The sequence below is a fragment of the Halichoeres trimaculatus genome, unplaced genomic scaffold (assembly GCF_033239565.1).
Source record: "Halichoeres trimaculatus isolate MK-OKI-2021-1 unplaced genomic scaffold, fHalTri1.1 fHalTri1_scaffold_1, whole genome shotgun sequence".
Classification (NCBI taxonomy): Eukaryota; Metazoa; Chordata; class Actinopteri; order Labriformes; family Labridae; genus Halichoeres; species Halichoeres trimaculatus.
This window is the reverse complement of record NW_027437179.1, coordinates 33,969,232-33,995,631: the sequence shown is the minus strand read 5'-3', so window position 1 is coordinate 33,995,631 and position 26,400 is coordinate 33,969,232. Positions and strand designations below refer to the sequence as shown.

Below are 26,400 nucleotides of genomic sequence, written 5' to 3'. Positions count from 1 at the left end.
AGGAGCATCAAGCACAGACTTACTTGCACGCTGCTGGAAGGATCTATTACATTGAAAAAATTAGAAGAAGGCACAGTGTGACCAGACTGCTGCCTGAAAGGGAACAGAGTTGAGAGCACTGAGGACTGTGAGCAGGTAGGTGGCCCTCTGAACTGAAGGAGATAAGAAGGAAATAAGTAGAGAAATGGATTACAGGTAACCTTTGTCTTACAATTAGAGAGTCAGTGCAAAAATATTCAGGATCAAAACAATGTGTTGTGTCATTGACGGCATCAGAAAGTTGTTATTTTGTGAGCAGGTGCAGAAATAGAAGAACTCTAAATCATACATGTATGTGCACAATTGAGCCTGTATCTCTAACACAGCAGCAGTTACATAGTGACTTACAGTTCAGAAGGAATTTATGCGTGATCTAATTTCAGTCTCTCGGATTACCATGTTAATAATTTATTATATACGTTAAACATTGTTGAGGATTTAGTTACATAGAGGACGCACAAATTTGGTGTTCAGTGCATGAAATCACTTTGGGAAGGCATGCAGGCTTCTCAGTTTGAATTTCACGCTTTTAAATCTGAGAGCTGGATCACAGCATTGAGGTCAGAGCTGTAGGGTTGTTGGATGATGATGACTAACTCAAGATGGAGGTATCAAATCAATGTGCAGCTGAGAGCCGTGGATGGAAGGTGTGGGTTGTAGTTTGGTAGAAAATAGGAATTTTTCTGTCTCACGTGTGAAAGAAGTGCGTTGGACTGTTGTGGATGCTGTTCTAACTGTAGTAGTTTTAAATCTGCAAGCATGCAAAATGTGCAGTTTAATAGCAGCGCTCTCAGAGAATGTAGTAAACAGAAGGATTACACAAACCACATAAATGCATTAACTTGTCAGCCCTCAAATGAGCAAATCCACTGAGAAATCAAGAGCCCATTCAACACCGAAAGGCCTTGTCATCAGGCCCCCTTCTTTTTGTGTTACACAGCTGAAGTCTTTGACACTAGCTACAGCCGACAACTTGTTGAGAAATGCAGGGAGAGACATTCGAGAAGCTACCAGATGCCATTTCAGGAGTATGCAGTCTGTGGTGCTGAAATCTGCTGTGGGTGGCTGAGACTCTCTGAGACATGTCACGTACTACAGACACACAAGGCGTTATTTGTTTGTATGATATTGAGTATCACTCCTACCTCCTTTTTTTCCTCTCTTACTTTATTCCTAACTAAAAATATGTATGCTGACGTCTTATGTAGTTACTGTAGTTTATATTTACTCTGGGTGGTACCAACAAAATGAAATCCCAGGCAAATATCAGTTTATCAAGTATAGTCAAACGTACTGCTTAAATTACTGTCAGTTATTTAAGTGTTTTGGTTTTTTTGGGGGGAATACTAATGTTGCAATTGGAAAAAAGGCAATCTTAGCAAAACATACAGCAGACAGAAACCTCTGTTAAAAAAAGTTACTACATACTTTTGAAAAATTGTATAAAGTACATTCCTTGAAATATTCTTACAATATCAAAATAAGACTGGTAACTGGGCAGGAAATAAAACTCAGAGCCGAACAAAGCTTACTCATCTGTGTGAAATCCAGGGATATGAAAGGCTTTAAACATTTTGACTTGAAAAAAATAGCAATTGTGTGAAAATAATAAGCATTGACATTGCTCCAATATTTAGATAAGTAATTAAGAAAGTGTTTTGCTGATGTTGTTGACAATACTAGCCTTGGATTACAGCCAGAAATGCCAACATCAACATTTTCATGTTACATCAAACTTTTCATTGTCAAGAACTGATCTTTGCACATATCTTGCTCTTCTGTAAATATGTAAATAGTAACATTTTTCTACTTTTCCATATTTCTTTTAATTTCTAATTTCATATCATTGGTTTATTCTATTTTTATTGCTTTTGCATTATTGTACTTTTTTATGTGAGCTGCTATGGCCAAAAAAAATTCCCCCGTGACGGATCAATAAAGGAATATTCTATTCTATTCTACATCAGTGAAATGCATGATGCAAAAACAAAGTGTCTAAGGGTAAAGTCTTGTTGTTTAGTTTGAAAATGTTTCTGTTCAGGAAGTTTGTGCAAATAGATATTGTTTAAAATTGTTAAAAGTGAAGTAATGACAGACAGATAGCTGCAAACTCAACTTAAGATCACTCAAGAAAGTTTTTCACTTCATTTTCTATCTCATAAGTATTTCCTCCTCTGTAACATATGAACAGCACACAACAGAGAACTATGCTAAAACTATTAGACAAGTATTAGTAAAAACTCAAGGAGTAGACGAAGAGTGAAAAGCTGGATGTGTTTTCTTTCTGCTGCAGTGGTCCAACATTTCAGATAGCCTGTCTCTAATTTTAAGCTCAGTGACTTGTCGTGTTGCAGCGGTGACAGCCAGCCTACCAGCCTGCCCACATTCTGCTCATATGTAATGATACTATGAAGCATGTTTTTAAAGCAACAGAAGTGTAAACTGCAACTCCGCCAACAGAATAATTCCTTTACCTCTCAGGGACAGCAGCGATGACAGATGCTCAGATCCTATTGACTGTTTTTTGTCCGCCATGTCCCCTCCCCCACACATCAGTTTTCATTTAAATCAGATGAGAGCCCCAGCCAAAACATTAAACTATAAATGTGATGAGCTAAAATGGCACAACTATTCAGTGGGAGGGAAGAGGAGTGGGTTTCCTTTAATGCACAGGGACTCCTGCCAAGCTGTCTCCTGTTGCCGGCTGTTTTGCGATTACCATATGTGTTGTGTAGTTCATTTCCACGATCCGCCACGAGCCAAGACTGCTGCTGGAGCCCAGAACCTTCCCGAACATATGCTGAAGCATGTGTATGCCTAAAAATAAAACACTTTCCAAGACAGGAGGTTTTATTTTCCAAGGGACATTGGGAGGTACTGTAAATATTAAAAAAAAAAAATTCAAGGTGACAAACTCAGCACTGAGATTTTGGTTAAAAAGAAGCAGAAGCAGTGCAAAAGCAATGTTTTCATCAGATATTTCCTGGTGTCAAAAGCCCCTGAAAATCTATTTTTATGAAGACAACTATGAGTTCAGGATGTATTTCTTTCTCAAACTTTATCTATAGCTAAAGAAACTTTAATTAACTGTGGAAGAAAGATGGATTATTTTAATTTATTGGCATAGAAAAAGAGACCATGAAACAGAAGTTTCAGGGGCTTTGTAGTTTCCAGAAAATGAAACAGGTTCTGTCCAAGTGTTTAAAATTGTACAATCAATTAGTAACCCATGCTTAAAATTCATTCAGCAGTGCAGTTAATACAAGATGCAAACATGTCTAAGTCCTGTAAAGGACCACAAAGTCACTTGGTTGTTGCGTTTTTCATGCGGCAGTAGCTTTGCACACATTAGCCAGCATTTGGGTTTAGCTGTAGTTTACGTAGCTATAGCAGCATTCAGTCAAAATAAATGTGGAACAAAGGTTTTGCAAAACATAAAGAAAGTTTGTAGATTTAATCTAACTCACACGCCGCACTCAAATCAGATCAGCACTCACCTCTTGCCGTCAACAATATTCTCTGATTATGTAGCTTCCTCTGCAAAGTTATGATGGAAATTATATTAATTACTAATACACAACCACACCTACTTCAAATCCCTGTCCAATGAGAAGGTTAGGACCTCTTAAGCTGAGAGTCGTAAGGTCAGATTTTACAAGAACAAAAAATAGTAATGGCTTAACGCGATGCATGCGACCTTTAACAACAGAAAATTCGGACTCATAAAATAAGAGTCAGTTGTAATCCTCGTAAGTGTCACATTGCAAACAGTGGTTTTATGATAAAATATTTTGGTGTCTTACAACACAGCTCTGAATGTTGTGGTAAACAAAATCTTGTTTGTGACAGTTTTTATTTCCTTTTAGGAATGTGCTCACAATACCTGATGGATGGATCAAATTAAACAAACTAATATAATTCTGGTTTAGGATTCTGTAGCAGGGACAGTGTATACATTAGTTTATAACTGAGTACTTCATCTTGTACATTAAAGGCTTTGAGAGGCTCCATTTTAATTATCACATGGTTCCAAAAGCTTCCTGAGATAGATATTCATCCCAAGTGTAAAGTCACTGGTTGCTGCCTCTTGCTGTCTGTTTTAAGTAACTGCACGGTGCATCTGAGCAGTAGAAGCAAAGGGGTTTTTGTATCGAGCCTTCAATATCCATGTTCAAATAGACATGAAGCAAAGGGGTTTTTGTATCGAGCCTTCAATATCCATGTTCAAATAGACATGAAGCAAAATAAAAACAAAACACAAGTTCACAAGTTAAAAAAGGACTGGCCGCCATCCCTCCAAAGAGACTGCCGGGTGCTTTTGATCCATGTATTTATGCGGTGCTAATGATGATCCCTTGTGTCTTTTTTCAGTGTCTGTTACAAAGCCTTCTGAGTCAGCTGAGCTCAAGAGGAAGCCAAGATGTGGAAGAAGTCAAAGGTGACCGACCAAACTGCCGCTGGGCAGACGGGTAAGTCTCGGGTGTTGTACGCCCTCTTTAGCGAGGTTGGTTCAGGGTTTGTATTTCAGATGTCTCAACCAATATTCATCTTATTTGTGGAAGGATGATGGAAAGCATTGATCCAGGCCACACGACTTATCTTAACGCAAAGTTCAGATACGTCGCATTTCAGGAAACAAGATTTTGAACCCGCTTGGAAGCATACTACTTCACAGATTGTACAAGGTCAGTGTCAAGAGAAAGTATTTTCCAGAAGACGGTCGCCAAAGACATGAAGAAATCTGTAATATTGAGAGGTATGAACAAAGCGAGGACAAGAACCAAATAACGTCATATTACTCCCCATGGCTCAGCAATATCTCTGCCATGATGTCGAAGAGATCCAGCACATCTTTTATTGTTAGACCTATACGAACTTCTACTTTGCAACAGCAAATGGTCTACATATGTCCCCATCAATGTTATTCATCGCTTTCTTCTCCAAGGAATTGATCAAGAAGCCTGCCATATGAGTGATAACTCCAGATGTCAGTAAATGATGCAAATAAGCTTTAATCACTGACCAGGAGCATGTTGGAAAACTAAGCTTCTTTGTGGAACAGATGTCAGACAAATGATATCAGAAGAACAGAACCAAGAAACAGCTGGTGGCTGCAAGAATGATGAACAGAGTCATAACAAAGAATCAACTCAGTCACGAGTCTCTGCTACAGCTGAAGATAATTCAAAACGAAGTGGGTCTGATGCTTGGTAGAAGAGGAAATGAAGGCTGATTTTGGGTCTATTTCCAACAAATTATGGTTTTCTCAAGCACTGCACAGGAATCATCCTGAGATGTCAGCCATGAGAAAATGCCAACGCCAGCTTGAAGCTAAGTCTAATCTGTAGTTGCACAGCACAACCCTCCACTGCTGCTGTAACGCCGTCACTAACACACTGTTTTTTACTTTGTCTAACTAACCATTTGTTTTCATGTGACGCGTCTCTGTCCATGAACTTGGTGTTCTGTCAAAAGGTGTGTCTGTGTTTGTGCTTCCCACATCTGGGTTTGCCGTACAATGTGGTGTTTTATGTTTACTGTTTCCTAAATCCTGTCGAAGTTCCAACCTCCCATGGTGCTTTTGTCAGGATTGATATTTACCTGTCCTGTTCCTTCTCCTGCTGTCATGTTATGTGTTAAGTCGACGGTTCTGAGGAAAGTCACCCAGAAGACAAAGGTATGGTAGCAAAAATGAAACCAAAAACAACCGACTCACCGTCTGAAAGTGCATGACCTCATGTTGGGTGAGTTGCATGCATGATGTGGTCTTTATCACCCGTTGAAAGGTGTCATCCCGAGTGGATGATTCAACTTTCAGTGTCACAACAGATGCATTTCATTGTGACGATGTGAAAAATTTCATACAGTATGAAAACTAGCTGAAGGCTATTGCTGCCGTTGATTTCCATGTGTCTATTTTATCTTTTGATTGAAGGATAAACAGATTGTTGGCACAGTTCAGACTCATAAGTGAACTTGCCCCGATGGGGCCACAGATAGTGATCCTATTTCTTTTAAAACCTAGATAATCTAATGGGCCGTTCCAGGTCCTCTGATAACGACTGTCTGCAAAAAGTATGAATTTGGTATCAGTGGAAAGATTAAGAGTGAATCATGCTTGAGGTAGTACTTTTGTAAGATGAAATCAAACTGAGTGAAGTCCCTCTTTCTGGATTCCCTGAACAAGATTAGGCTTGTCATGCCTGACCCACATGTTCTACCAAGCTCCACTGTGACAACTTGAACCGTCACAGGCACAAAAATGCAATTTCATCGACTCCAAAAGTTCAAAGCAGGTTTAAGAGAACCATGTGCTATCACATTAACACAGAATGTTGAGGTCTGCAGGTAATGAACTCTGGAAGCCCCTGAATTTCACAAACCTGTTATTTGACTTCTTGTATTTTTTGAGCCATCACAGGATAGTGCGGGCAACACTGGCAGTCTTGGAAATTAGACTTTTATTATTGTTTAAGATCTACATCAGTTACTTCAAAGCTTTCAAGCAAAAAAAAAAGTAAGGTTAAACAAAACCCAAAAGTTTGTTGAGAACCTCACTGTTTTCACTTTTTAGTTTGTTTGATAATGAATGTAATCAGCAAGGTAAGGCAGTACTATTTACTTTTGAACTCAAAGACATGCTTGATTGCTTTTTAAGCTGAAAAACAGACCAAATAAAACCACCAGGCCAAAAAAAACTTAAAAGATATGAACAGCACTTACAAGAAGAATGCAATGCAGTCAAGTGCCAATGTGAGTACTTGAAACATCAGCACTGTTGAAGCCAAGTACAAATCAAAGAGATAAATCCCTCATTGATAAAAAGATCGGCTAATAAAAGTGAGCTCTTTTGCTCAAAGAGTGGTTCATTGCCACCGGTACCCATTTAACTCGACTGGAGAGCCAAAACCAAGTATAATGGATCTCTGTCCACAGCAACCCTTTCAGTCAAAGTCATAAAGTTACTTTTCCCATATAGCAAAGTGACTTTCATTCTGTGGTGTTGACATTTTGCAGGCCATCAGATACATCAAGACTTGTTTCACTGGTACAAAAACCTCCCTAATGAAGATGGAAGAGTCCTTTCTCTGCAGTTTTCTTTGCGACCTCTTTTTGCAGAAGAAGCTATTGGCTTTAACTCACAGAGTGTGACAAGTGAGCCTCGTGAGGAATAATGCAAGTTAACACAGTAGAAATTAGGATGATTGCAAAGCTAAATGCTACAGCCCTGGTGTAAAAATATTTCAGCTTCAAACCAAATGAGCGAGGAGAGCCCATCAACATCAGACATCATGTAATTGTTTCATTAAGATATTTAAAAGTTATTAACATTCCAATTACAGAAGAAGAAAATACTTGTGAGAAATAAAAGTTTACTGAATTTGGAAGGGTGTACTTTCAGTGTAATGATATATAATCCTCAAATTAGAGAGCAGTTTGGTCTCAGAATAATGTTGACATTAAGATCATTTTTCGGCAATAATTTGTGGGACAATATCTTGTCCAGCAAAGTTTGTTATCGTCACAGGGAGAGTCTCGACATATGTTATAAGGATGATAGAGAATACTTGTAGTATACTTGCCAGACCAGTAGTTGGCAGTATGAATTTGGACACCATGCACCCAAGCATAAAGCCATTTTTCAACTGAGGGTTGAGTACAAACAAACAAGACTACTATAACCAACACTCTTAAAAGCCTCTAGCTTTTTCTCTTAAGGGCTACCAAACTCAGCAGTCAGCACTTTAGGGGATGGGTAAAAATGCAATTTAGTTTAAAAAAAAAAAAAAAAAAGAAGTAAAATTATCTCAAGAATGACAGGATCCTATAAATCTTTCTGTACCAAATTGATGCCAATCATACTCCATCATACTTTTCCTTGACTGACCCATGAAATCAATGTCTGGCTTAAACATGCAGCTTCAAGTGCTGTTCCATATTAATAGGCTGCCCAATATTTCCATGCAAACATCTGGCTTTTAACCATCACCACTGCAAAACTCATGTAATGTTTTCAGCTCTCTTCAACCTTCATAAATCATTAATATCTAACGTGCTTCAGATTGCAAAATGCCAGGGCACCATGTGCATCTCTACTTACTTAATTTACATACTCTTTAGTAAATATTCTGCCCATTGCAGGTTGTTCATGCCAAGGGAAAATAATTAAGACCAGGGACCCTTGGACCAGCTGGGCCCCTGTGATCAGCATTCAGATGCCCCCTTGAGACTGCTGTTGGTTAGTCCATATTAGTTGTCTCGGGGTCTTGGGGACTTTTTCACGAACACCTCAACCTGCGCTATAACCTAATTCTGCACTATTCTCATTAGTCAGCAACAAGCTAGGGTGGATGTATAATGCAAAGGCCCTTTTCTGGCCACTTGCCCCTATTGAGAGAGCTCAAAATTTCAAAGAACCTTTCAAAAAATAAAGTGAGAAATATTAAAAATAAAGTGCCTTTTGAAAAATTAATAAAAAGTATCCTTAGGTGCAAATAGGAGCAAAAATAAAACTTAGTTTAACTTATTTAACACCACCCAAGAGTTACAGTTGTGCTGCTGCCCTAAAAAATCAAATGTCTGAATAACACTTAAAACCTAGCCAAAAATAAGAGCAGCACAGGCAAAACAACTAATCTTAATAAATAAATCTTAGGAGGAATATTTTGCATTTTAAAAATACTTAATATATTACAAAAAAATCTCAATGTATGATAAGCCAGATAAAAACATTGTGTTAAACATCTTTGTGTAAACAACAATGACTGTGTTGTGAAGGAGGACCTATCATGCTTTTCTTTTAGTTTCTGACCTGACCAAAGACTAGATATCCTGATATTCAGAAGAAAAGAAATTCATCATATAGGGATGCAACTTTATGCTGCAGTTGCTGGAAAGTTGCCTCTTCTAATTATGGGTGAGAAACAACAGTATGTTGCTCAGTTGGTGTAACTCAACACTAAGGTTTAAGATCAGGCAGAAGGATGCAGTGCTGGATTTTGAAAATCTCTTTAGTCTGTAGTTGTAGCTGCAACCTACTTAACCAGTCATCATTGGTAAAGTTAATCCAGACATAGTCTACAGAGGATAAACTGTGACAATGACTAAGACAGAGGGCAATTTCTTGATATATTTGTAGGTTGTACTTAACTCACTGAACCAAGTGAAGAAACTGATGTGAACTTAAATCCGCCCATCCTGGGAATCGAAACTGGTTCCTGTTGAGAATCAATAAATATTTCAACCCATCAATATCGTTAGCCTTTGTACTTAATGATTCCCTCGTCAATTCTGAACATCGTGCCAGAGCTGCCGGGCCTTACGTTGACTAGGATGCTGCAGCTATCTTAGCTTAGCAGTTAGATAACATTTCCCAAGAAACTCTGATTCAGGATTTTCAGTTTGAAGTTTTACTGAAGGACTGACTTCATAAAGAAATGTACATTACTCTCTCTCAGGAGATTCATATTCAGTACATTTCAAATGGTATAAATCACGTTATTCACCAAAATAACAAAATGGCCCAATCAAGCATTGATATGCTAGCAGTTAGCATAAATCAGTATAACTTCAGCTTCAGAAAAGAATTTCAACTTTCATCACATAAACATATCACATCAACTCTTTGTAAAAAAAATACTGAGAATTTTAAATGTCAAAAGCTAACAGGCAACTGAAAGGCTCATGGCTGACTTTATAACTACGGAAACCTTCCAAACAACTTAAACCATTGCTATAACCACTTTGAGACACTAGATGGCCTACTTTAATTATTAAAATATTACAACACAGTACATCAACCTCACATTGTGTGCTATTTTTACTTGTTTCTGTATAATTATGCCCTGAATTATCCAGACTCAGGGACCAATTAGGGACATTTTCTTAGGGACATTTTATGCACTTACAGTATAAACTCAATTAAATGTTGTTGACACAGAAAACCTGTAAAGCTACTTTTTGTACCAAAAAAACTGATAAGGGAATCGATAAAGAATTAGATTGATAAGCAGAATCGACAAGGGTATTGGTATTGACAAAATATTATCAATTCCCATTCCTAGCCCAATTAAAACAAAACCTCCTCCTTTTTGGGTAGGAAACATTATCCAATAGAGGACAGTATGAGGGTCTGCATTTAGGGGCCAGAAGATCATACACAATGGAAATAAAACCATTTAAGAGTTCACGAGAGAAGTCCCAGACTTACAACATTGAGCTCAACACTAGCATGATGGGTCCTCTTTAAAAGGGAACTGTACCATGTTCTAAATTAACTACTCATGTTTTCAACAAGACATAAACATCAATGTTTATGGCAAGACTTCTGAATTGATTTCAGTACAAACAATTAGCTTATTCAATTTGCTAAGTTACTTTTTGATGCATGCGTATTTCAGAAATGAACACTCACTACTAATAGAAAAGCCACATTAAAGAGTCACATTAAAGTCTCAGAAAACTTTTATTCTACTTTTTCCTCAAAGAAAGTTGATGAAAATCTTTTAAACATTGAGAGTTTATTTTGACGTCTAAACCGCTCAGTATGAGTTATTGTCCCGACCATATGTACTGCTCATCTCAAATACTGCCTAAAAATAATGTTAAAGTGAGTCACTGATTGGTTCAAAGCTTTAGCAATTGGTTGTGTATCTCAATCGACATGATACTCTGCTAATACAAAATTGCCAGACATCTGAATATTTTAAATGGTAGAGTTAACGATGAAAAATCTTGACTATTCTATCAAAGTCTGAACTAATTCAAAATATTCTTAGCCATTTTTTTTATTGTTCACTGTGGTCACACCTCAAAATCATTAACATTTTCAGATTCTTTGTTGAGTATAATTAGTCTAACTTTTCCCTTTGTAAAAAAAAATGTGGCTAATTGTTATTTTTCCTTTTACTTGCCCAGGTATCAGGAAGAAGTCAAAGGTGCCTGGTGTGATGATAACCCAGTTTATTGAGGAACTTCCAGAGGGAATGTCAACCCCAGATTTCACCAGGAAACCCATTGCTTTGACTATTCAAGAGGGTGAGTCATTTTTAAGCCTCTTTTTCTTTGAGAGCCTGGCTGAAGACAGTTAAATAAGATTATTAAACATGAAGTGTAACAAAAAAAGTCTGTTTTCAGGTAAATTGGCAGTCTTTAAAGCCATCGTAGTGGGTAACCCAACACCCACTGTGACATGGAGCAGAGCAAATGGAGAAATACACTTTCACCCTGACATGTGTGTGCAGAAGTATGATGAGGCAACTCGTGAGCACACCATAGAGGTAAGCATGGTGACTTTTGCAAAATTATTATTTTTTTATATGTAAACATAGCAGAAAAACTGGGGAAATTTGTGTTTTGAAGATTATTTCTTTGTTTTAACACTGCCTCTTTGCACATGTAAACCTTATAACATTGTAAAGCCGTTTATTTCCCTTTTAAATAGTGGCAGCAGAGCTGAGTATGACTTAAAATAAAATTCCCATTAACTGTGTTTGCTTTTCAATAGTTTCCCAAACTGGCTCCAGAGGATGCTGACACCTACAAGTGCTTTGCAACAAATGAATACGGAAGGGCTGTTTGCACTGTTGTCTTAAATGTCATTGAGGGTAGGGTCCTTGATATTATTCCTTATACATTTTTGAGAATTTTAAATAACAAAGGCTGCATGATATATCCCCTTCTTTATAATTGTGGGAAAACAGCTGATATAATATCTTACTGATGATAATAATGTAACTTTTCCTCTTAAAGTTGGATTCTCAAAAAGCAAGGAACTCCAGAAGAAGCAAGGAGAGGGTGAGTTCAAGAAAAAAACAAAAAAAATGTATAATTTTTTTTTATTTTTGTGAAGTTTCTGAAATGAAAATTGGGCTGTGAAATCACAAAAACAGACAGTAAAAACATCCCATTCTCTGTCAGACACAATTGGCTCTCAAAACCAGACAAGCTAGAACTGCAGTGCCAGCCTTTGTTCAAAAGACGCTTTACATGCTTTTGGATGAAAAGCAGTGTACAAAGATGTATTAAGCCTTTGATTTTTTTAATTACTGAGTACTTTTTAAATCAATATGACAATTCCTTTGGCGCTATTGTGCTGCTTCAGATATACTGAAATTACATACATGGGCACATCCTCAACCACAAAAAACGTGATCAAGAGGTCAGATTTTGTGAACTTAAAAAATGTACAGATTGTGTTTATTGAGTGTCACTTCTGTATCAACAAATTTGATATTTTTGAAAGAAGTACTGGGCTGTTAAATGCATTTTAACATGCAAAGACAATACTATTTAATACTACTGCATTTTCACTGATCAATTATTTGTAAACATTAAAGAAATTCAACAACTCCACTCCAAACCAAACACATGGCAGTGAGTAATAAGCTAATATTTTTTTGATGGTTCCCCAGATGCAATGGACTTCAGGAAAAAACTCAAGAAACGGTAAGTAAAAACAGTGAACCCCTTTTTCCCCATGTAAATAAACGTAATCCGTGACAAAAAAGCGGGGACGTTGAATAAAATGTTAAAAATAAAAATCAATGATTGGAAACATTTAAAGCCTATATCTAATGCAAACCAGCTCAAAAACATGTCAAATGTTAAAACCGGAAATGTTTTCTTATTTCTTATACACTCATTTCATTTTGAGGCCAGCGACACATTTCTAAAAATTTGAGGCAGAGACAATGTGCCAAAAATTAAATCAGAAAAGACTGTAACTATTCTGAGTGTAAGCCCACACAATTTGTTTGGAAATCATGGGCACTGTGTCCTACACTCTGAGGAGGGGAGGGGCTATGTGGCCCTTGTATTGTTTTAGAAAGCTGCCAACGTCTTAAGTGTTGGCGGGTCAAATTTGACCCATTGTTAAACTTAGCTTGTTTATACTTAAAAAACAACAGCTATCACCCAACATTGTTGTTCACCTCATAGCTGACTTATAATGTATTCATATCCATGTAAACGATGGTTTAAATGTTATATTTTATGGCTCTATATTCTTTTTATCTTAGAATATACCACTTGTTTTTAACTTAAAAAAATGTTTTGAATCACTTTTTTTTCCTATAGTGAACATCATGGGTAAGAACATTATGCAAGTCTTAAGGACTAATATAAGAGCACACCTACCAAAAATTAAGTTGTGTTCTTTGTTTTTAACCAAACATAATTAACAATAGTAACATCTGTGGTGTTGCGGGTCAAAACTGATCCGTATTGATTTATGTTAGGGGGAAGTGTGTGTGTGTGTGTGTGTGTGTGTGTGTGTGTGTGTGTGTGTGTGTGTGTGTGTGTGTGTGTGTGTGTGTGTGTGTGTGTGTGTGTGTGTGTGTGTGTGTGTGCGTGTGTATGTGTGTGGTTTACATGCATGAATCAGAGTATGTGGTGGTTTTTGTGTGCTCCTTGCAAGAAGACTTTTTAAGACTTTTTAAGGGCCTTAATTTTCCCACAACTGATTTATCAACTTTCAATACTTTTTAAGACCCTGCAGACACCCTGCTTAACCATACAATAGTAAATGGCAGAGCCATGCGATATGAGGAACAAAATTTCACATGAAAACCCAACCCAGGAACCATTCTCACTGATTTCCAAATGTATAAAGGGTGTTGATAGAACAGTTGATGCAACACAATGTTTGATCATTTCCACGTCCCAACTTTTCCAAAATGTAACTAGCGTAATTTGAAGTGAGTGTATACTTTTCAATTTTTTGATAAAGATAATATAAAATGTTCTTGCACTATATTCTGTTTTCTATTTTTATTGTATAATTATGTTACACAGCATTCCAACTCCTTGAAATTTGACTAGTGGACAAATAAATGAATAAAAAGCAAACACGACAGTATGAGAGCATTGGTTGGTTTAAAATGTGTTGGTGGTGTGTGAAGCTGAATAAAATCTGTCACTCAACAGTAATCCTGATGGAACACGAGAAGAAAAGCCAATGGAGCCTGAGGAGAAGGTCTGGGAAATCCTCCTCAGTGCAGAAAAGAAAGACTATGAAAAAATCTGCGCCGATTACGGTATCACAGACTTCCGTGGCATGCTGACCAAGCTCAAAGAAATGAAGAAGGAGAGAGAGGATGAGATTGCAGAGGTATGCAGCCTGTTGCTTCAGCTTTCATTTTCTAAGTTGTAAAGTATTTAACTCTGGAGTATTTTGGGGGTTTCTGTCTTTTTGTTTACTCCAGTTTGTCACGCATATCAGTACGCTGAAGCATATTGAGGTCAATGACGATGACTGTGCAACAATTGAGTTGGACATGGACCTTAAGGATCCAAGCAGCAAAATCTTTCTATACAAGGTGAGGCATAAAGTAAAGTCTTTAGTCTTTTCTTAAAATGTTTAATCTGATATCAAAATATTTAAAAGTCCCTCATTTTCTGCAGGACGGTGTCATGGTTCCATTCACCGTAGAAGCAGCAGATGAAGCAAAGCACTGTTTGAAACAAGTCGGCAAGAAATACATCTTCCAGATTAAGAAACTGGGTTCAGAGGATGCTGGACTCTACTCAGTGGATGTCGGGGGAGTCAATGTTTTCTCCACAGATTTTAAAGGTACTATAAGATACTTAGATGAAGTTGATGTCTGACTAAATACCAGACATAAACTTATGGTAATGAACCAGGAACCAGGAACCCGCCTAAGCCAAAGACGAGTACACAAGACCCCTGAATATGAGACCTGGGTTATGACAAGCTAGACAGAAAATGGCACCGAACACATTGTTATATTAATGATTTGTAGTTTATGATTGTTGATTGGAATGGTTAAAAGTTTGGAAATACACTGTAGTTTCACTATAAACATGAAATCTGTTTTCACAAATTGTTATTTCAACTTCCTCTTATTGTTACTCTACATATTGTTTCCAGTTTTTGGTGATAACCTCAGCCTGAGACCAACTTTTTCTTTAACTACAAAAGTGATCACTGAATTTACAATTTCAAGTTAATAGAACTTATTTGCAGTCAACCTTGTCAATTGAGGTTTGATGCAGAAAGCACATTTAGCCAAAGACATCACAGGTGTTTAAGTCTTAAGCGTGACCCTGTTAGAATCAGAATCAGAAGATACTTTATTGATCCCCAAGGGGAAATTAGATTTCAGTTTCATCCCTTTCAAGAAACATAAAAAGACAGTGACATATAACATGGGGAGTACAGGAGCTAACTGGTAACTGTCACTTCACAATCACTTACCCTTTCACCTAAAGGTCCGCAGTTGGCATGGTAACTCTTAACTTCAAAACACCGGTTGTTCTTGATCCTGTCGGAATTCAAAAGAACTTGAGTCCAGGGTAGAGTATTGTTTCTGACACACTGTTGCCAAAATGTTTGCATATCACAATGACAATGTGGGTTTTAAAAAGGTCTATTGCTGATCACAAAAAAGATTTTTTTCTGATTTCTAAGTCCTTAAGAAGTCTCTTTTTTCTGTTTATCTTCATCCTACAGTACCTGAAGTTGAGTTTGCTGTCAAAATACAGGAAGTAAAGGCAGAAGAGAGAGAGGATGCCCTCTTTCAGTGTGTTCTGACTGCACCTTTGGATGAGATTAAATGGCATGGAAAGAGCGCCCCACTAACAAATTCAGAAAAATTTGAAATCTCTGTATCTGAGGATAAGCTTATCCACAAGCTGATTGTGCGAGACTGTATGCCTTTGGATACCGGTATCTATGCCGCTGTGGCAGGAATCAAATCTTGCAACGCCTGGCTTATAGTGGAAGGTGAGATCATTCTTTATATCTTTAATTTCATCTTGTTTTAAAAACTTTTGTTCAGTTTTAACAATCCTGAGAGCATAGATCAATACAAGAAATGTGTCTGTTCCAGTTAAATAACAATTAATTGTTTCTCAATGCAAGCTTTGAATCTGAAATAAATTAATGCTCTTGTGTTTCAGCTGACAAAGATCCTGCAAAAAAGGGCAAGAAGGGAGAGCGCAAAACTACGATGGCTGGAGCCAGTAACGATGAGGAATTGATAAGAATAGCTAAAGAGCAGCAGGAAAGATACCAGAAAGAAATGGAGGAAAAATTAGAAAAAGCCAAGCAAGCTCAAGCAGAAAGAGAAGCCGCAGATGCAGTGGCTAAAGCCGAGGCTGAAGTTGCTAGAAAGAAAGAAGAAGAAGAAAAAGCTGCTGCTAAGGCCGCTGCTAAAGCTGCAGCTAAGGATGCAGCTAAGGCCAAGAGGGCAGCAGCTGCCAAAGATGCAGCTGCAAGAAAAGCAGCAAAGAAAGGTGCTGCTGGTGCAGGCGGTGCTGCTGGTGCAGGAGGTGCTGCTGGTGCAGGTGGTGCTGCTGGCGCTGCTGGTGCAGGTGGTGCTGCTGGTGCAGGTGGCGCTGCTGGTGCAGGTGGTGCTGGTGGTGCAGGTGGCGCTGGGGGAGCTGGTGGCGCTGGAGGAGCTGGAGGTGTTGGAGGAGCTGGAGGTGTTGGAGGAGTTGGAGGAGTTGGAGGTGCAGGAGTTGATGGAACTGGTGCTGGCGTAGGCATGGGAGCTGGAGCTGGAGCAGGTGGCGGTGCGGGGGGTGAAGGTTGGGGAGAAGATGGGAGTGGACCAGGAGCTAGGGGCAGAGGTGGACGCAGGGGGAAAGCTGGGGGTGCTGGAGGAGAAGGTGATGAAGATTTTGAGGATGATGAATATTATGATTCATTTGAAGATTCGGATGAAGACTTCTCAGATGAGGAAGGAGAAGATGGGGAGGGAGGGGAAGGAGGAAAAAGAAGGAAAGGGGGTAAAAGAGGGAAAGGAGGCAAAGGAGGAGAGGGTGGAGAAGATGAGGAAGGAGAAGAGGGCGAAGAAGGAGGAGAGGGAGGAGAAGGTGGCGGAAAGAAAGGAAGACGTAAGAAGAGAGATGGTCCCCTCGTTCCAGATACAGTCATAGGTAAGAAAATGATTCTTTCTGTGTTGTTTTATACGAAACGCTTATTTAGGTCCATAAGAAATGAGCATTTTCAATCAAAGATTTATATTTTGCTATTTGCTGAACTGCTGAATTCATGTAGTATCAAACACATCCCAGCTGGAAAACATGTGGCGCCTGTCCTAGTTGAAAGAAAAACTAGAAGACTGGAGCAAGAATCTGGTGCCTGATTTAATGACTCAATGTCCTATTTGTCATCAGGCGACCAATGTCATATGATGAAAATATAATTTCCGCTCAGATCAGAGTTAGAATCATTAGAATCAGAAATACTTAATCAAACTCAAGGGGGAATTTTGTAAGATAAGACCCCAACTAACACGTAGGATGCATTAGCTAAAGCAATAAAGCAATATTTTAGAGTTTATAAGCACCCGGAGGTGTAATGGAAGACAAAAGATTAGGTAATGTCAAACCTAATTTTTCCAAAATTATGTGAATGACATGACACATCAACTCAGAAACTGGGCCCACACAAGGATGACATGAATGCAGCATCAGACTCATCTTAAATTCTGTTGACTATGTATTCCAAAAATGCACAAAGGATACGAAATAAACATTTATTCAAATTTTTTAAGGAAGAGCTCATGTTTTTAACTGAATTACTAAAGCTACGGTGCAGCTTGTGGCATTTTGTATTGTAAGTTGTTATTTATTATCACTAATAGGAGATAATGTTGAGGATGAGGAAACAACAGATCAACAAGGTGAAAAATCTAGGAAAAAAGGAAAACGTCTGAGAAAGAAAAATGTGGAGTTGGAAGACGCTGTTGTTGGTAAGAGATGTCAAGGGATGCATGCTGCTTACCATTAACTGACTACTAAAGTCTTTGAAAATAAAAAAAAATGACTTTAACATCACAGCTTTAGAGTTACAATCTGCAGCTGCATTAACTCTAGATGAACAGAGCTCTACACTGCTACACTGTGCCAGATCCTACGGTGTCAAGATACAGTGAAGAAGAGTTGTAAGATTTGTGTATATTACATTCATGCATCTCTATCCCAGTGAAAATGCCTTACCAAACCTTGGTGAAAGAAAAAAGGCATAGTTTTTCACCTCTACTAGCATCCAACATTAATCAAACAGTCACGCAATCTCAAACCTTATTTTTCCAAACTGAAAGCATGTGACTTATCTGATGAGAACAACCCATTAACTTAGAAACTGGGACCGTTCAAGAATTACACTTATGTAGATATAGCTCAAATATAGCTCTGTGTGCAATGTATCGCCAAACTTTTAGGATACAAGATCAAGAAATTTATTAAGAATTTTAAAGAAAAATTCATGTTTTTAATAAAAAAACTGAAATCTAGGATAGCTTGTGACATTTGTTTGAAGTTGTGATTTATTATCACTAATAGGAGATAATGTTGAGGATGAGGAAACAACAGATCAACAAGGTGAAAAATCTAGGAAAAAAGGAAAACGTCTGAGAAAGAAAAATGTGGAGTTGGAAGACGCTGTCGTTGGTAAGAGATGTCAAAGGATGCATGTTGCATACCGTTTACTGACGACCAAAGTCATTTGGAGGTGGAAAATGACTTTGACATCACAGCTGTAGAACATTCTAGTCGCAGCTGTATTAACCCTTGATGAACATGTAGCTGATCCTTTGACTGACAATCTGCAGAGCTCTGCACTGCTACACTGGGCCAGATCTTCAGGTCTCAAGCTACAGTGACAGATGCTGTGTTATTGCAGCTGTGTTCAACTGTAGCCTGTTTTAAGAGTTGTGAAGTAACTCTTAAACACTTTTTCTTTAACGCCCTCTTTAACGCTTCTCCCTGTATTCTTCTGTACGCTATGTCTTCCTGTTGGTTTGCGTTTGTTGTGTGTCCCTTAAGAAACATAAAATATCTCAGCATATTTACCATATGTTTAACTCTGCTGTCTTTGCTTGTAGAAAAGCCAAGCCATAAAATAATCTCTTATACATAATTAATGTATATTATGTTTGTTTTTGTGTTTGTCTACATGTTTGTCAGTCTGTGGTTATAAACACCTTGTATTTTAAACCTAAAATTCGTCATGTTTGAGAGATTGAGGAAATTAAATTCAAAGGTGAATAACCAACAGATTTTGGAAACATGAATAGAGCCTCATAAACAAAATATACTGTATATACATATATATTTATAAATATATATGGTCATATACATATAACGTTTGAGTGATAATCTGTGGTAGATTCTAATAAGACTTTCAGTTAAGTGTTAAATGCATCAGCACTTTTGGAGTTTGTGACTGAGAAACTGTTATTGTTACTGTTTTCATAAGTTTCATTTAAAAGGCATATCCATAGTCATCAAGTGAAAAACATTGGATTAATGGTGATAATCGTGACATTCCTTTAACTGATAAACAAAAAACACAGAAGGAAGTGGTGCCAGAGGTGGCAAAGGCACCGGGCCAACTGCTGAAAATGGTGAGGGTGCAGACGGCGGTGAGCCAGCAGCAGCTGGCAGGCGTTCAGGCCGTGCAAGGCAAGGCCCATTGATCGAGGAGACAGTTAGTGGTAAGATTACCGGTGCTGCAATTATTGCTGCATGGGAAGCGCTGTCACTGACCAAAGTCATTTGATGAGCAGATGACTTTAACAGTGATTTAAGCCATAACATTACACCAGCGTGGCCTCTTAGAATGATCAGAGTGCAGAAAGAGTGCATTTAACCCAAAGTGATGCTTAAAAATGTTCTGATTACATCTGATGCACTAATGGCTTTTGCTCAAAGCACACTGTATAACTATTTCCTGGTTTATAGTGTTGCATTAAAAAATCTAATTAAATGGACATTTGATGCCTAATTTTATTTCTCAGTCAGATCTTTTTATCAGTTTATCATGTTGTCTCTCATGTGTCTGTCTGTCTGTGTAGTGTTTCAGTTGCTTTGCTTGCTGTGCTTTGTGTTCACATTCTTGCTTCCTTGCATTGTCTTAATCCAGGATGAGTCGGTGCATTGAGGTTTAATTATTTAGATGACCAACTGGAAAATGGTTGCGTTCTTGATTTAGCCACTTGTGTGTAGATACACCCTTACTCTTACTTTACATCATCTGACGATGGAAGACGACCAAGCAAGACTTTTGGATTACTGAACAAATTTCTGCCCATTGAAGACAAAATTCAGCACAAAAGAGGAAAATCTTCAACCAAGGAACTCTTATAGGAGCTCAGGGATAGTTATGTTTTTGTTTTCCTGGTTTCTTTCAAGAGGAAAATGTTTAAACAAAGGCAAATGAAAGCCTCTTTGACGTTTGTCTTATGGAGTATGTCAAGGTTACTACTCTTCAAACTTTCAAGATGAAGAAGGATGCTCCCAAACAAGATTGTCAAGCTACTCAATAACCAAGAGGACGTTATCGAGTTTCAAATGAATTGGGTCTTTTCTTTAAACGCTTCGCTTTTAGGGAGTTATCACATGATTCTTCATTCAAATACCGTTTATGAACCATACAATTCATTGTCAGTGTTCATGAGAAAAGGTAGGTGTACACATTTGGACATGGATTTTAAATTCTTTGTAATTGTAGATCCACAATTACAAAAACTTAAAAAAAAAACTTAAGAACTCATTGTTTATGGATTTAATCCAGTTGCCATGTGCTCTTACTAACTGAATGGCTGATGAATCCTCAGACCCAGGAGTTCATTTCCATGCTGGACTTTCTGACTGCAAGGCCATTATTGGAGAGGCAGCAGAGCTGGAGTGTAAGCTGAGCAGTGAAGACTGTCAGGGAACATGGTACAAAGATGGAGAAGAGGTAAAGCCCTGCTCATAGTATTCTTTTGGGGTTGAATACAAGCGTTAGCATAACAAGTGTAAAAAAAGAAGTTGGGGATACTGCCACTTCTATCCATCTATCAATGCTCCACACTAACATGGGTGTTGTTCTTCACAGCTCAAATCATCTGAGGGTATAACTATCTCAAAAGAAGGAACTTTCCACAGGCTAAAGATTCACAAGGTCACTGAAGAATTTTCAGGAAAATATAAATTTGAAGCAGACGGAAGGAAGACAGAAGCCTTGATTGTTGTTGAAGGTAAAAGCCTGACCCTCAAATTCTTATTCTTACATGTATAAAAGGGGTGGCATTATTTATTACTGGGCATCCTATTAATGCTCCAGAATTTCCCTGGAGTACACAAGTTGAAGATCGATGGTGCTAAAAACATCTGTCGATATGTTCTACCAATTTTTGTAGATCCACCACGATTTGATGCCGAGGAGCTGACAGCATTTAAAACGCCTGTGACGGTGAAAAAAGGACAGAAAGCTACGTTTAAGATACCTTACATTGGAAGAGAGCCAATCAAAGTCCAGTGGTACCTTGATGGTGAAGAGCTTTCAGATGAGTCTAACATCAAGCTGGAGCACTCTGATGGTTACAGCCGTCTCCTTCTCACCAAGCTGCAGCGCAAGGACAGCGGTGAAGTCAAAATGAAACTGAAAAATGAGTTTGGCACTGTTGAGGCCATCACCCAGCTTGTTGTACTTGGTGAGTATGGATGAATTTTATGCAGTTTTTAGTCTTTTTTATCCAGTGTGTGGCCTACAAGCGTGTTAATATGTTGTTTCCTACTTTCTTTCTGACAGATAAACCCACCCCTCCAATGGGACCTTTGGAGATTGTTGAAGCATCCTCCTCAACTATCGAATTCAAGTGGAGACCCCCAAAGGACAGTGGTGGCTGCAAGATTGGCAACTACATCCTCGAACGACAACAAGTTGGTCGTAACACTTGGAAAAAGGTGGGCCCAATTGGTGCAGAAGCCACATACAAGGACAGTGACGTAGACCATGGCAGGAGGTACTGTTACCGCATCAGGGTGGAGACTGCAATGGGCACCAGTGAGCTGATGGAAACTGAGGATATCCAAGCTGGTACAAAAGGTACAGACCAACATGAGACAGGAACATAGCATACAACTGCAAGATTAGCATCATCCTCAGCGGCATAAGTGATGACCTGGGTGACACTCAACAGATAGTCTGTCACCCTCTGAACACTAAGACACACTATAAACTGAGCTTACAAAGTTTGCTTGTCACCTTTCAAACAGAAGTGCATACCTACAGAAAAAAATCTACTTTTCAAACCAAGACATGATTTTCTAATGGCTGTATCTTGTGTGCACAGCATACCCTGGCCCCCCATCAGCTCCTAAGGTTGTCACTGCCTTCAAGGACTGTATCAACCTCACTTGGTCCCCACCAGCCAACACCGGAGGAACCAATATTCTGGGTTACAACCTTGAGAAACGCAAGAAAGGCAGCAACCTGTGGGGCCAAGTCAATCCAGTAGATGATATGATCAGAGGTTACCATTGATTTGATGGTTTGAATTGTGGCATCATCTTGTGACAGTTATGATAGAAATAAAAACTCAATCTTGTCGTTGAATGCTTTTCTCATACAGGTAAAGGATATGCAGTTAAGGATGTGGTTGAAGGCATGGAGTATGAATTCCGTGTTTCAGCAATCAATAACTCTGGAGCGGGTGAACACAGCTCACCATCTGAGTTTGTCTTTGCAAGAGACCCTAAGAGTGGGTATAAATTTAGAAAAAAGAAAGCTGTTGTTTTTCAACACTTCATATAACCTGACTGGGGAACACTGACTGAATCATGTGTTTCAGAGCCTCCTGGAAAAGTCATCGACCTGAAAGTGACAGACTCCACCTACACAACTCTGTCCCTGTCTTGGACGAAACCCAAGGACATTGAGGGGGTTGAGGATGAAGCCAAGGGATACTTTGTGGAGATCAGACCTGCAGAAAACACAGAATGGGATCGCTGCAATACCAATGCAATAACCATGAATTCTTACACTGTGAAAGGCATGAAATCAATGGCCATGTACTGGGTGAGAGTCATTGCTACGAATGATGGAGGCCTGGGAGAGCCACAGGAGCTGGATAATTACATCCTTGCTATGCCCCCTCCTGGTGAGAAAATCCACTTCAAAGTGTCTTACATTTCATTTACTATTATGTTCAATTCAACAGTACAGCTTTAGTGAATATAAGGCCCAAATTATTTGAAACGTGTAGAGGTTCATCAAGTAATTTTGCATACTGATGAACAAAAAATAGAAAGATGGCAAAGTTTTGGGTCAAAAGTTAGTCATATTTGTCACAATTTTGTTTGACACAGTCTAAATCAATGGAGTTATTCATATTTGAAATCCCCATGTTATCATCCATGGTGGTTGTATGTACACATATGCATCAAAATGTTCATTAATATCTTAATTTGAAGTGTTTCATTACTCAAACAATAATCCAATAAGATTTAACTTTGTGAAAGAAACTGAAATTTTTATCCTTCAAAAAATGTTTGATTTTATCTTTCAAAAACAAGTTTACAATAATGTGCCTAGTTAAAAGATTAAGATGCTTTTTCATCACTTTCCGAGTCATCCTTAAAAAAAAGAAGAAGAAAAAATGTAAATAAATGGTAACTCAAGAAAATTTGAATCCCCTTTTTTACACAGTGAGACCACGTTTCACGGATTCCAAGATTAAGAGTTTCATGGTGGTGAGAGCCGGAAATTCTGCCCGATTTAACATCAACTTTGAGGTAACAACTAAATATCTTATCCACATGTCCAACAAGCTTGTAAATGCATGTTTTGTTCTAAAGATTTTAAAGATTTTCTTTTTTATAGGCCTCTCCATGGCCAGAGGTCATCTGGCTGAAAGACGGAGTACCTGTGTCTAAAAAGGTGACTATTAGCAACGCAGAGGGCACATCCCAGCTTCTCATTGCCTCCTCTGAACGCACAGATACTGGAATCTACACCATCATTGTGAAGAACATTGTTGGTCAGGAAACATTCAGCATTGAAATAAGAGTTACAGGTATGTCCAACACTTTCTTATGTCACATGATTTTCCCTGATGATTAAAAAGACAGACATTTATGTTTTCTTTGAACCGCAGATGAGCCCAAGCCACCTGGCCCTGTGGACATTGATGAAAACGTGCCAAACACAGTGACTGTTTCATGGGCCGCATCTCCGGATGAGAAACGTGACGACAGGCTGCACTATATGGTGATGAAGCGGGATTCGAGCAAAAGAACCTGGCATACTGTGGCAGATCGCATCTTTAACAATAAGTTCACGGCCTGCAACATAATGCCAGGGAGAGAATACCAGTTCAGAGTCTACGCTAAGAATGACATGGGCTTATCCAAACCCTCAGAATCACCAAAGTGGCTGATTTCAGCCAAGAAAGGTAAGTATTTAAAACACTCTGGGACTGTACTTAGTTGTTTCCATGCTGTTTAACTTCCTTTCAGTGTAATGTGTTACCTACGGTTTATTGATACATATTGTATTGTAGGCCTGCACAATTAATCAAATTTAAACCGACATCACAATGTAACAGAGTGCAATTTTCAAATCACAGAGTCTGCAATTTAACAAAATAAAAATTTTAAAAAAGTTTCATGTACACAGACCTGGAGGGGACAAAGTAACTTCTTCCTTAAAACAAGCAAAAGTCAAAATGCTGTTTTTTCTGGCAAAAATATTACACATCTACAAGGCTTGAAGTTAAATCAATCTGTCAATATTCTTCTGTGATCGTGATAGCTAAATGAAGATATATTATTCGTATAATTTATGCTTCAATCTATTTCATGTCATCATAACATGTAGGCCCGGCCTTCATACTATAGAATGATATAGAATGATTTATTTATTGTTTTTAGTAAATAATGCAAACGATACCCCCCAAAAAATAAATAAATAAATACATAAATAAATAAATAAATAAATAAATAAATTAATTAATTAATTAATTAAAATAAAAAATAAATAATAAAAAAATAAAAAATTGCATGCTAAATCGCAATCGCAATATTGGTCCAAATAAATAGCAATTAGATTATTTCCCAAAATCGTTCAGCCCTATTGTATTGCTTAAATGTGTCATAATGAAGAGTATTTCAATAAGCCAATTCTGAAACATGTTATCTTGTTAGATGAGAACATCTCCTCTACTGATTTAATTCTGCTTTTTTCCAGAAAAATTCACTGTGAATGTACCAGAAACCAAGGCTTGTGTCCTCCAGTGCCCTCCCAAGTTCCTTGTCCCACTGAAAATGCACACAGCTCCCCAGGGATATGAATGCTACATGAGCTGCGCTATTAAAGGAGACCCCACACCTCATGTGACATGGCTCCGTGACAACGTCAGTCTGAATACCAACACTAACTACTTCATCTCCAACACCTGTGGAGTCTGTTCTATGCTTATATTGAGGGTTGGACCTAAAGACACTGGGGAGTACAAGGTGGTGGCAGAAAACTCTATTGGGAGGGCTGAGTGCTCCACCAAACTGACCGTCAGAGGTAAATCTATTCTTGCTTTAAATGCAGTGTCATGTTCAAATGAGAGCATCTCTGAGTCTAAGACTAATCATGTTTTCCTTTTTCTCTTTCAGAATAAACCATCATCTTATTCATGGTACAAGTCACAAAGATACCAAGTTGTTGCTTGTCCACCTACTGCATCATTAGAGTTAGGTCAAAATGCTCAAGAGTGCAATGTAATACTATTTAGTATTGTTGATTGTTTACTTTTTAAAGAAGAACTTCCTATCATGGTCTGCGTTTATTCAGAGTAAATTGAATCTTAAGCATGAAACAATAATGAAGTGAAAACATCTCATTCTGTTTTCTTTATGTCAACTGTGAGGTTGATAAAATGACAGCTTGAATACTGATAAAACATATTTGTGGCATATTTCAAATATAATGAGATGTATGAAAATAGCAAAACAAGCAGTACTGTTTACAGCTCAGCAGTCAGTCGAGACATCGATTTTTAAACATGCTTGTCTACAGCTTGTGGAACAATCTGCCAGGGTGTTTTTGTTGTTTGTTTTTCTTTTTTTTTGCATTAAATTAAGATGCAGACTTTAAATGTTTGGTTTATATTTTTAATAAATGTGAAGTTACAACCCTCTCTGAGTAAATCAGAATCAACTGTCCTCGGGACATTAAAAAACCCTGACACTGTCTTTTTTGGGGCTGTTCTACATGTGCACATGCAGGTAAAATTAATGTAAATAAACATTTCATCCTTCTGTCTTGATCTATTGCATTTTTATTCTTACTATTTATTTTTCAAACCAACTGCAAAAAAAAAATGTCAGGATTTACACTGACACATCAGCAAAAAAAAAATACTTGGCATAGAGTAGCTCCAGGTCAAACCCTGCCCTAGCAACCAGGTATCGAAATTCATACCACTTGTCTACCTACTTGACAATTTATGAGAATAATTTATGCCCACTCTTCTTGTATTACCTCCCTGAACATATTTGTGGGGTCAGACTTTTGCCAAGTTTAGAGTCACTGAAGAAGAAAGGGTCAACAGTTGCACCCAGGGTTTTAAC

The 26,400-nt window shown here is 38.1% G+C and overlaps 1 protein-coding gene across 1 annotated transcript; it reads left to right on the top strand.

Moving 5' to 3' along the window:
• LOC141791988 (immunoglobulin-like and fibronectin type III domain-containing protein 1) lies at positions 1 to 26,000 on the top strand. The gene is made up of 25 exons (XM_074672767.1): positions 1 to 135; positions 4,411 to 4,508; positions 10,957 to 11,076; positions 11,176 to 11,318; positions 11,546 to 11,645; positions 11,791 to 11,835; positions 12,453 to 12,486; positions 13,966 to 14,149; positions 14,244 to 14,357; positions 14,443 to 14,611; positions 15,512 to 15,784; positions 15,961 to 16,671; positions 16,849 to 16,941; positions 20,628 to 20,752; positions 20,891 to 21,032; positions 21,195 to 21,488; positions 21,587 to 21,883; positions 22,131 to 22,310; positions 22,410 to 22,538; positions 22,629 to 22,937; positions 23,486 to 23,571; positions 23,660 to 23,852; positions 23,934 to 24,230; positions 25,025 to 25,351; positions 25,444 to 26,000. The coding sequence occupies exons 2-25, from the start codon at positions 4,460 to 4,462 to the stop codon at positions 25,446 to 25,448; spliced, it is 4,419 nt and encodes a 1,472-aa protein (XP_074528868.1). The 5' UTR covers positions 1 to 135; positions 4,411 to 4,459; the 3' UTR covers positions 25,449 to 26,000.
• The last annotated feature ends 400 nt before the right edge of the window (positions 26,001 to 26,400 follow it).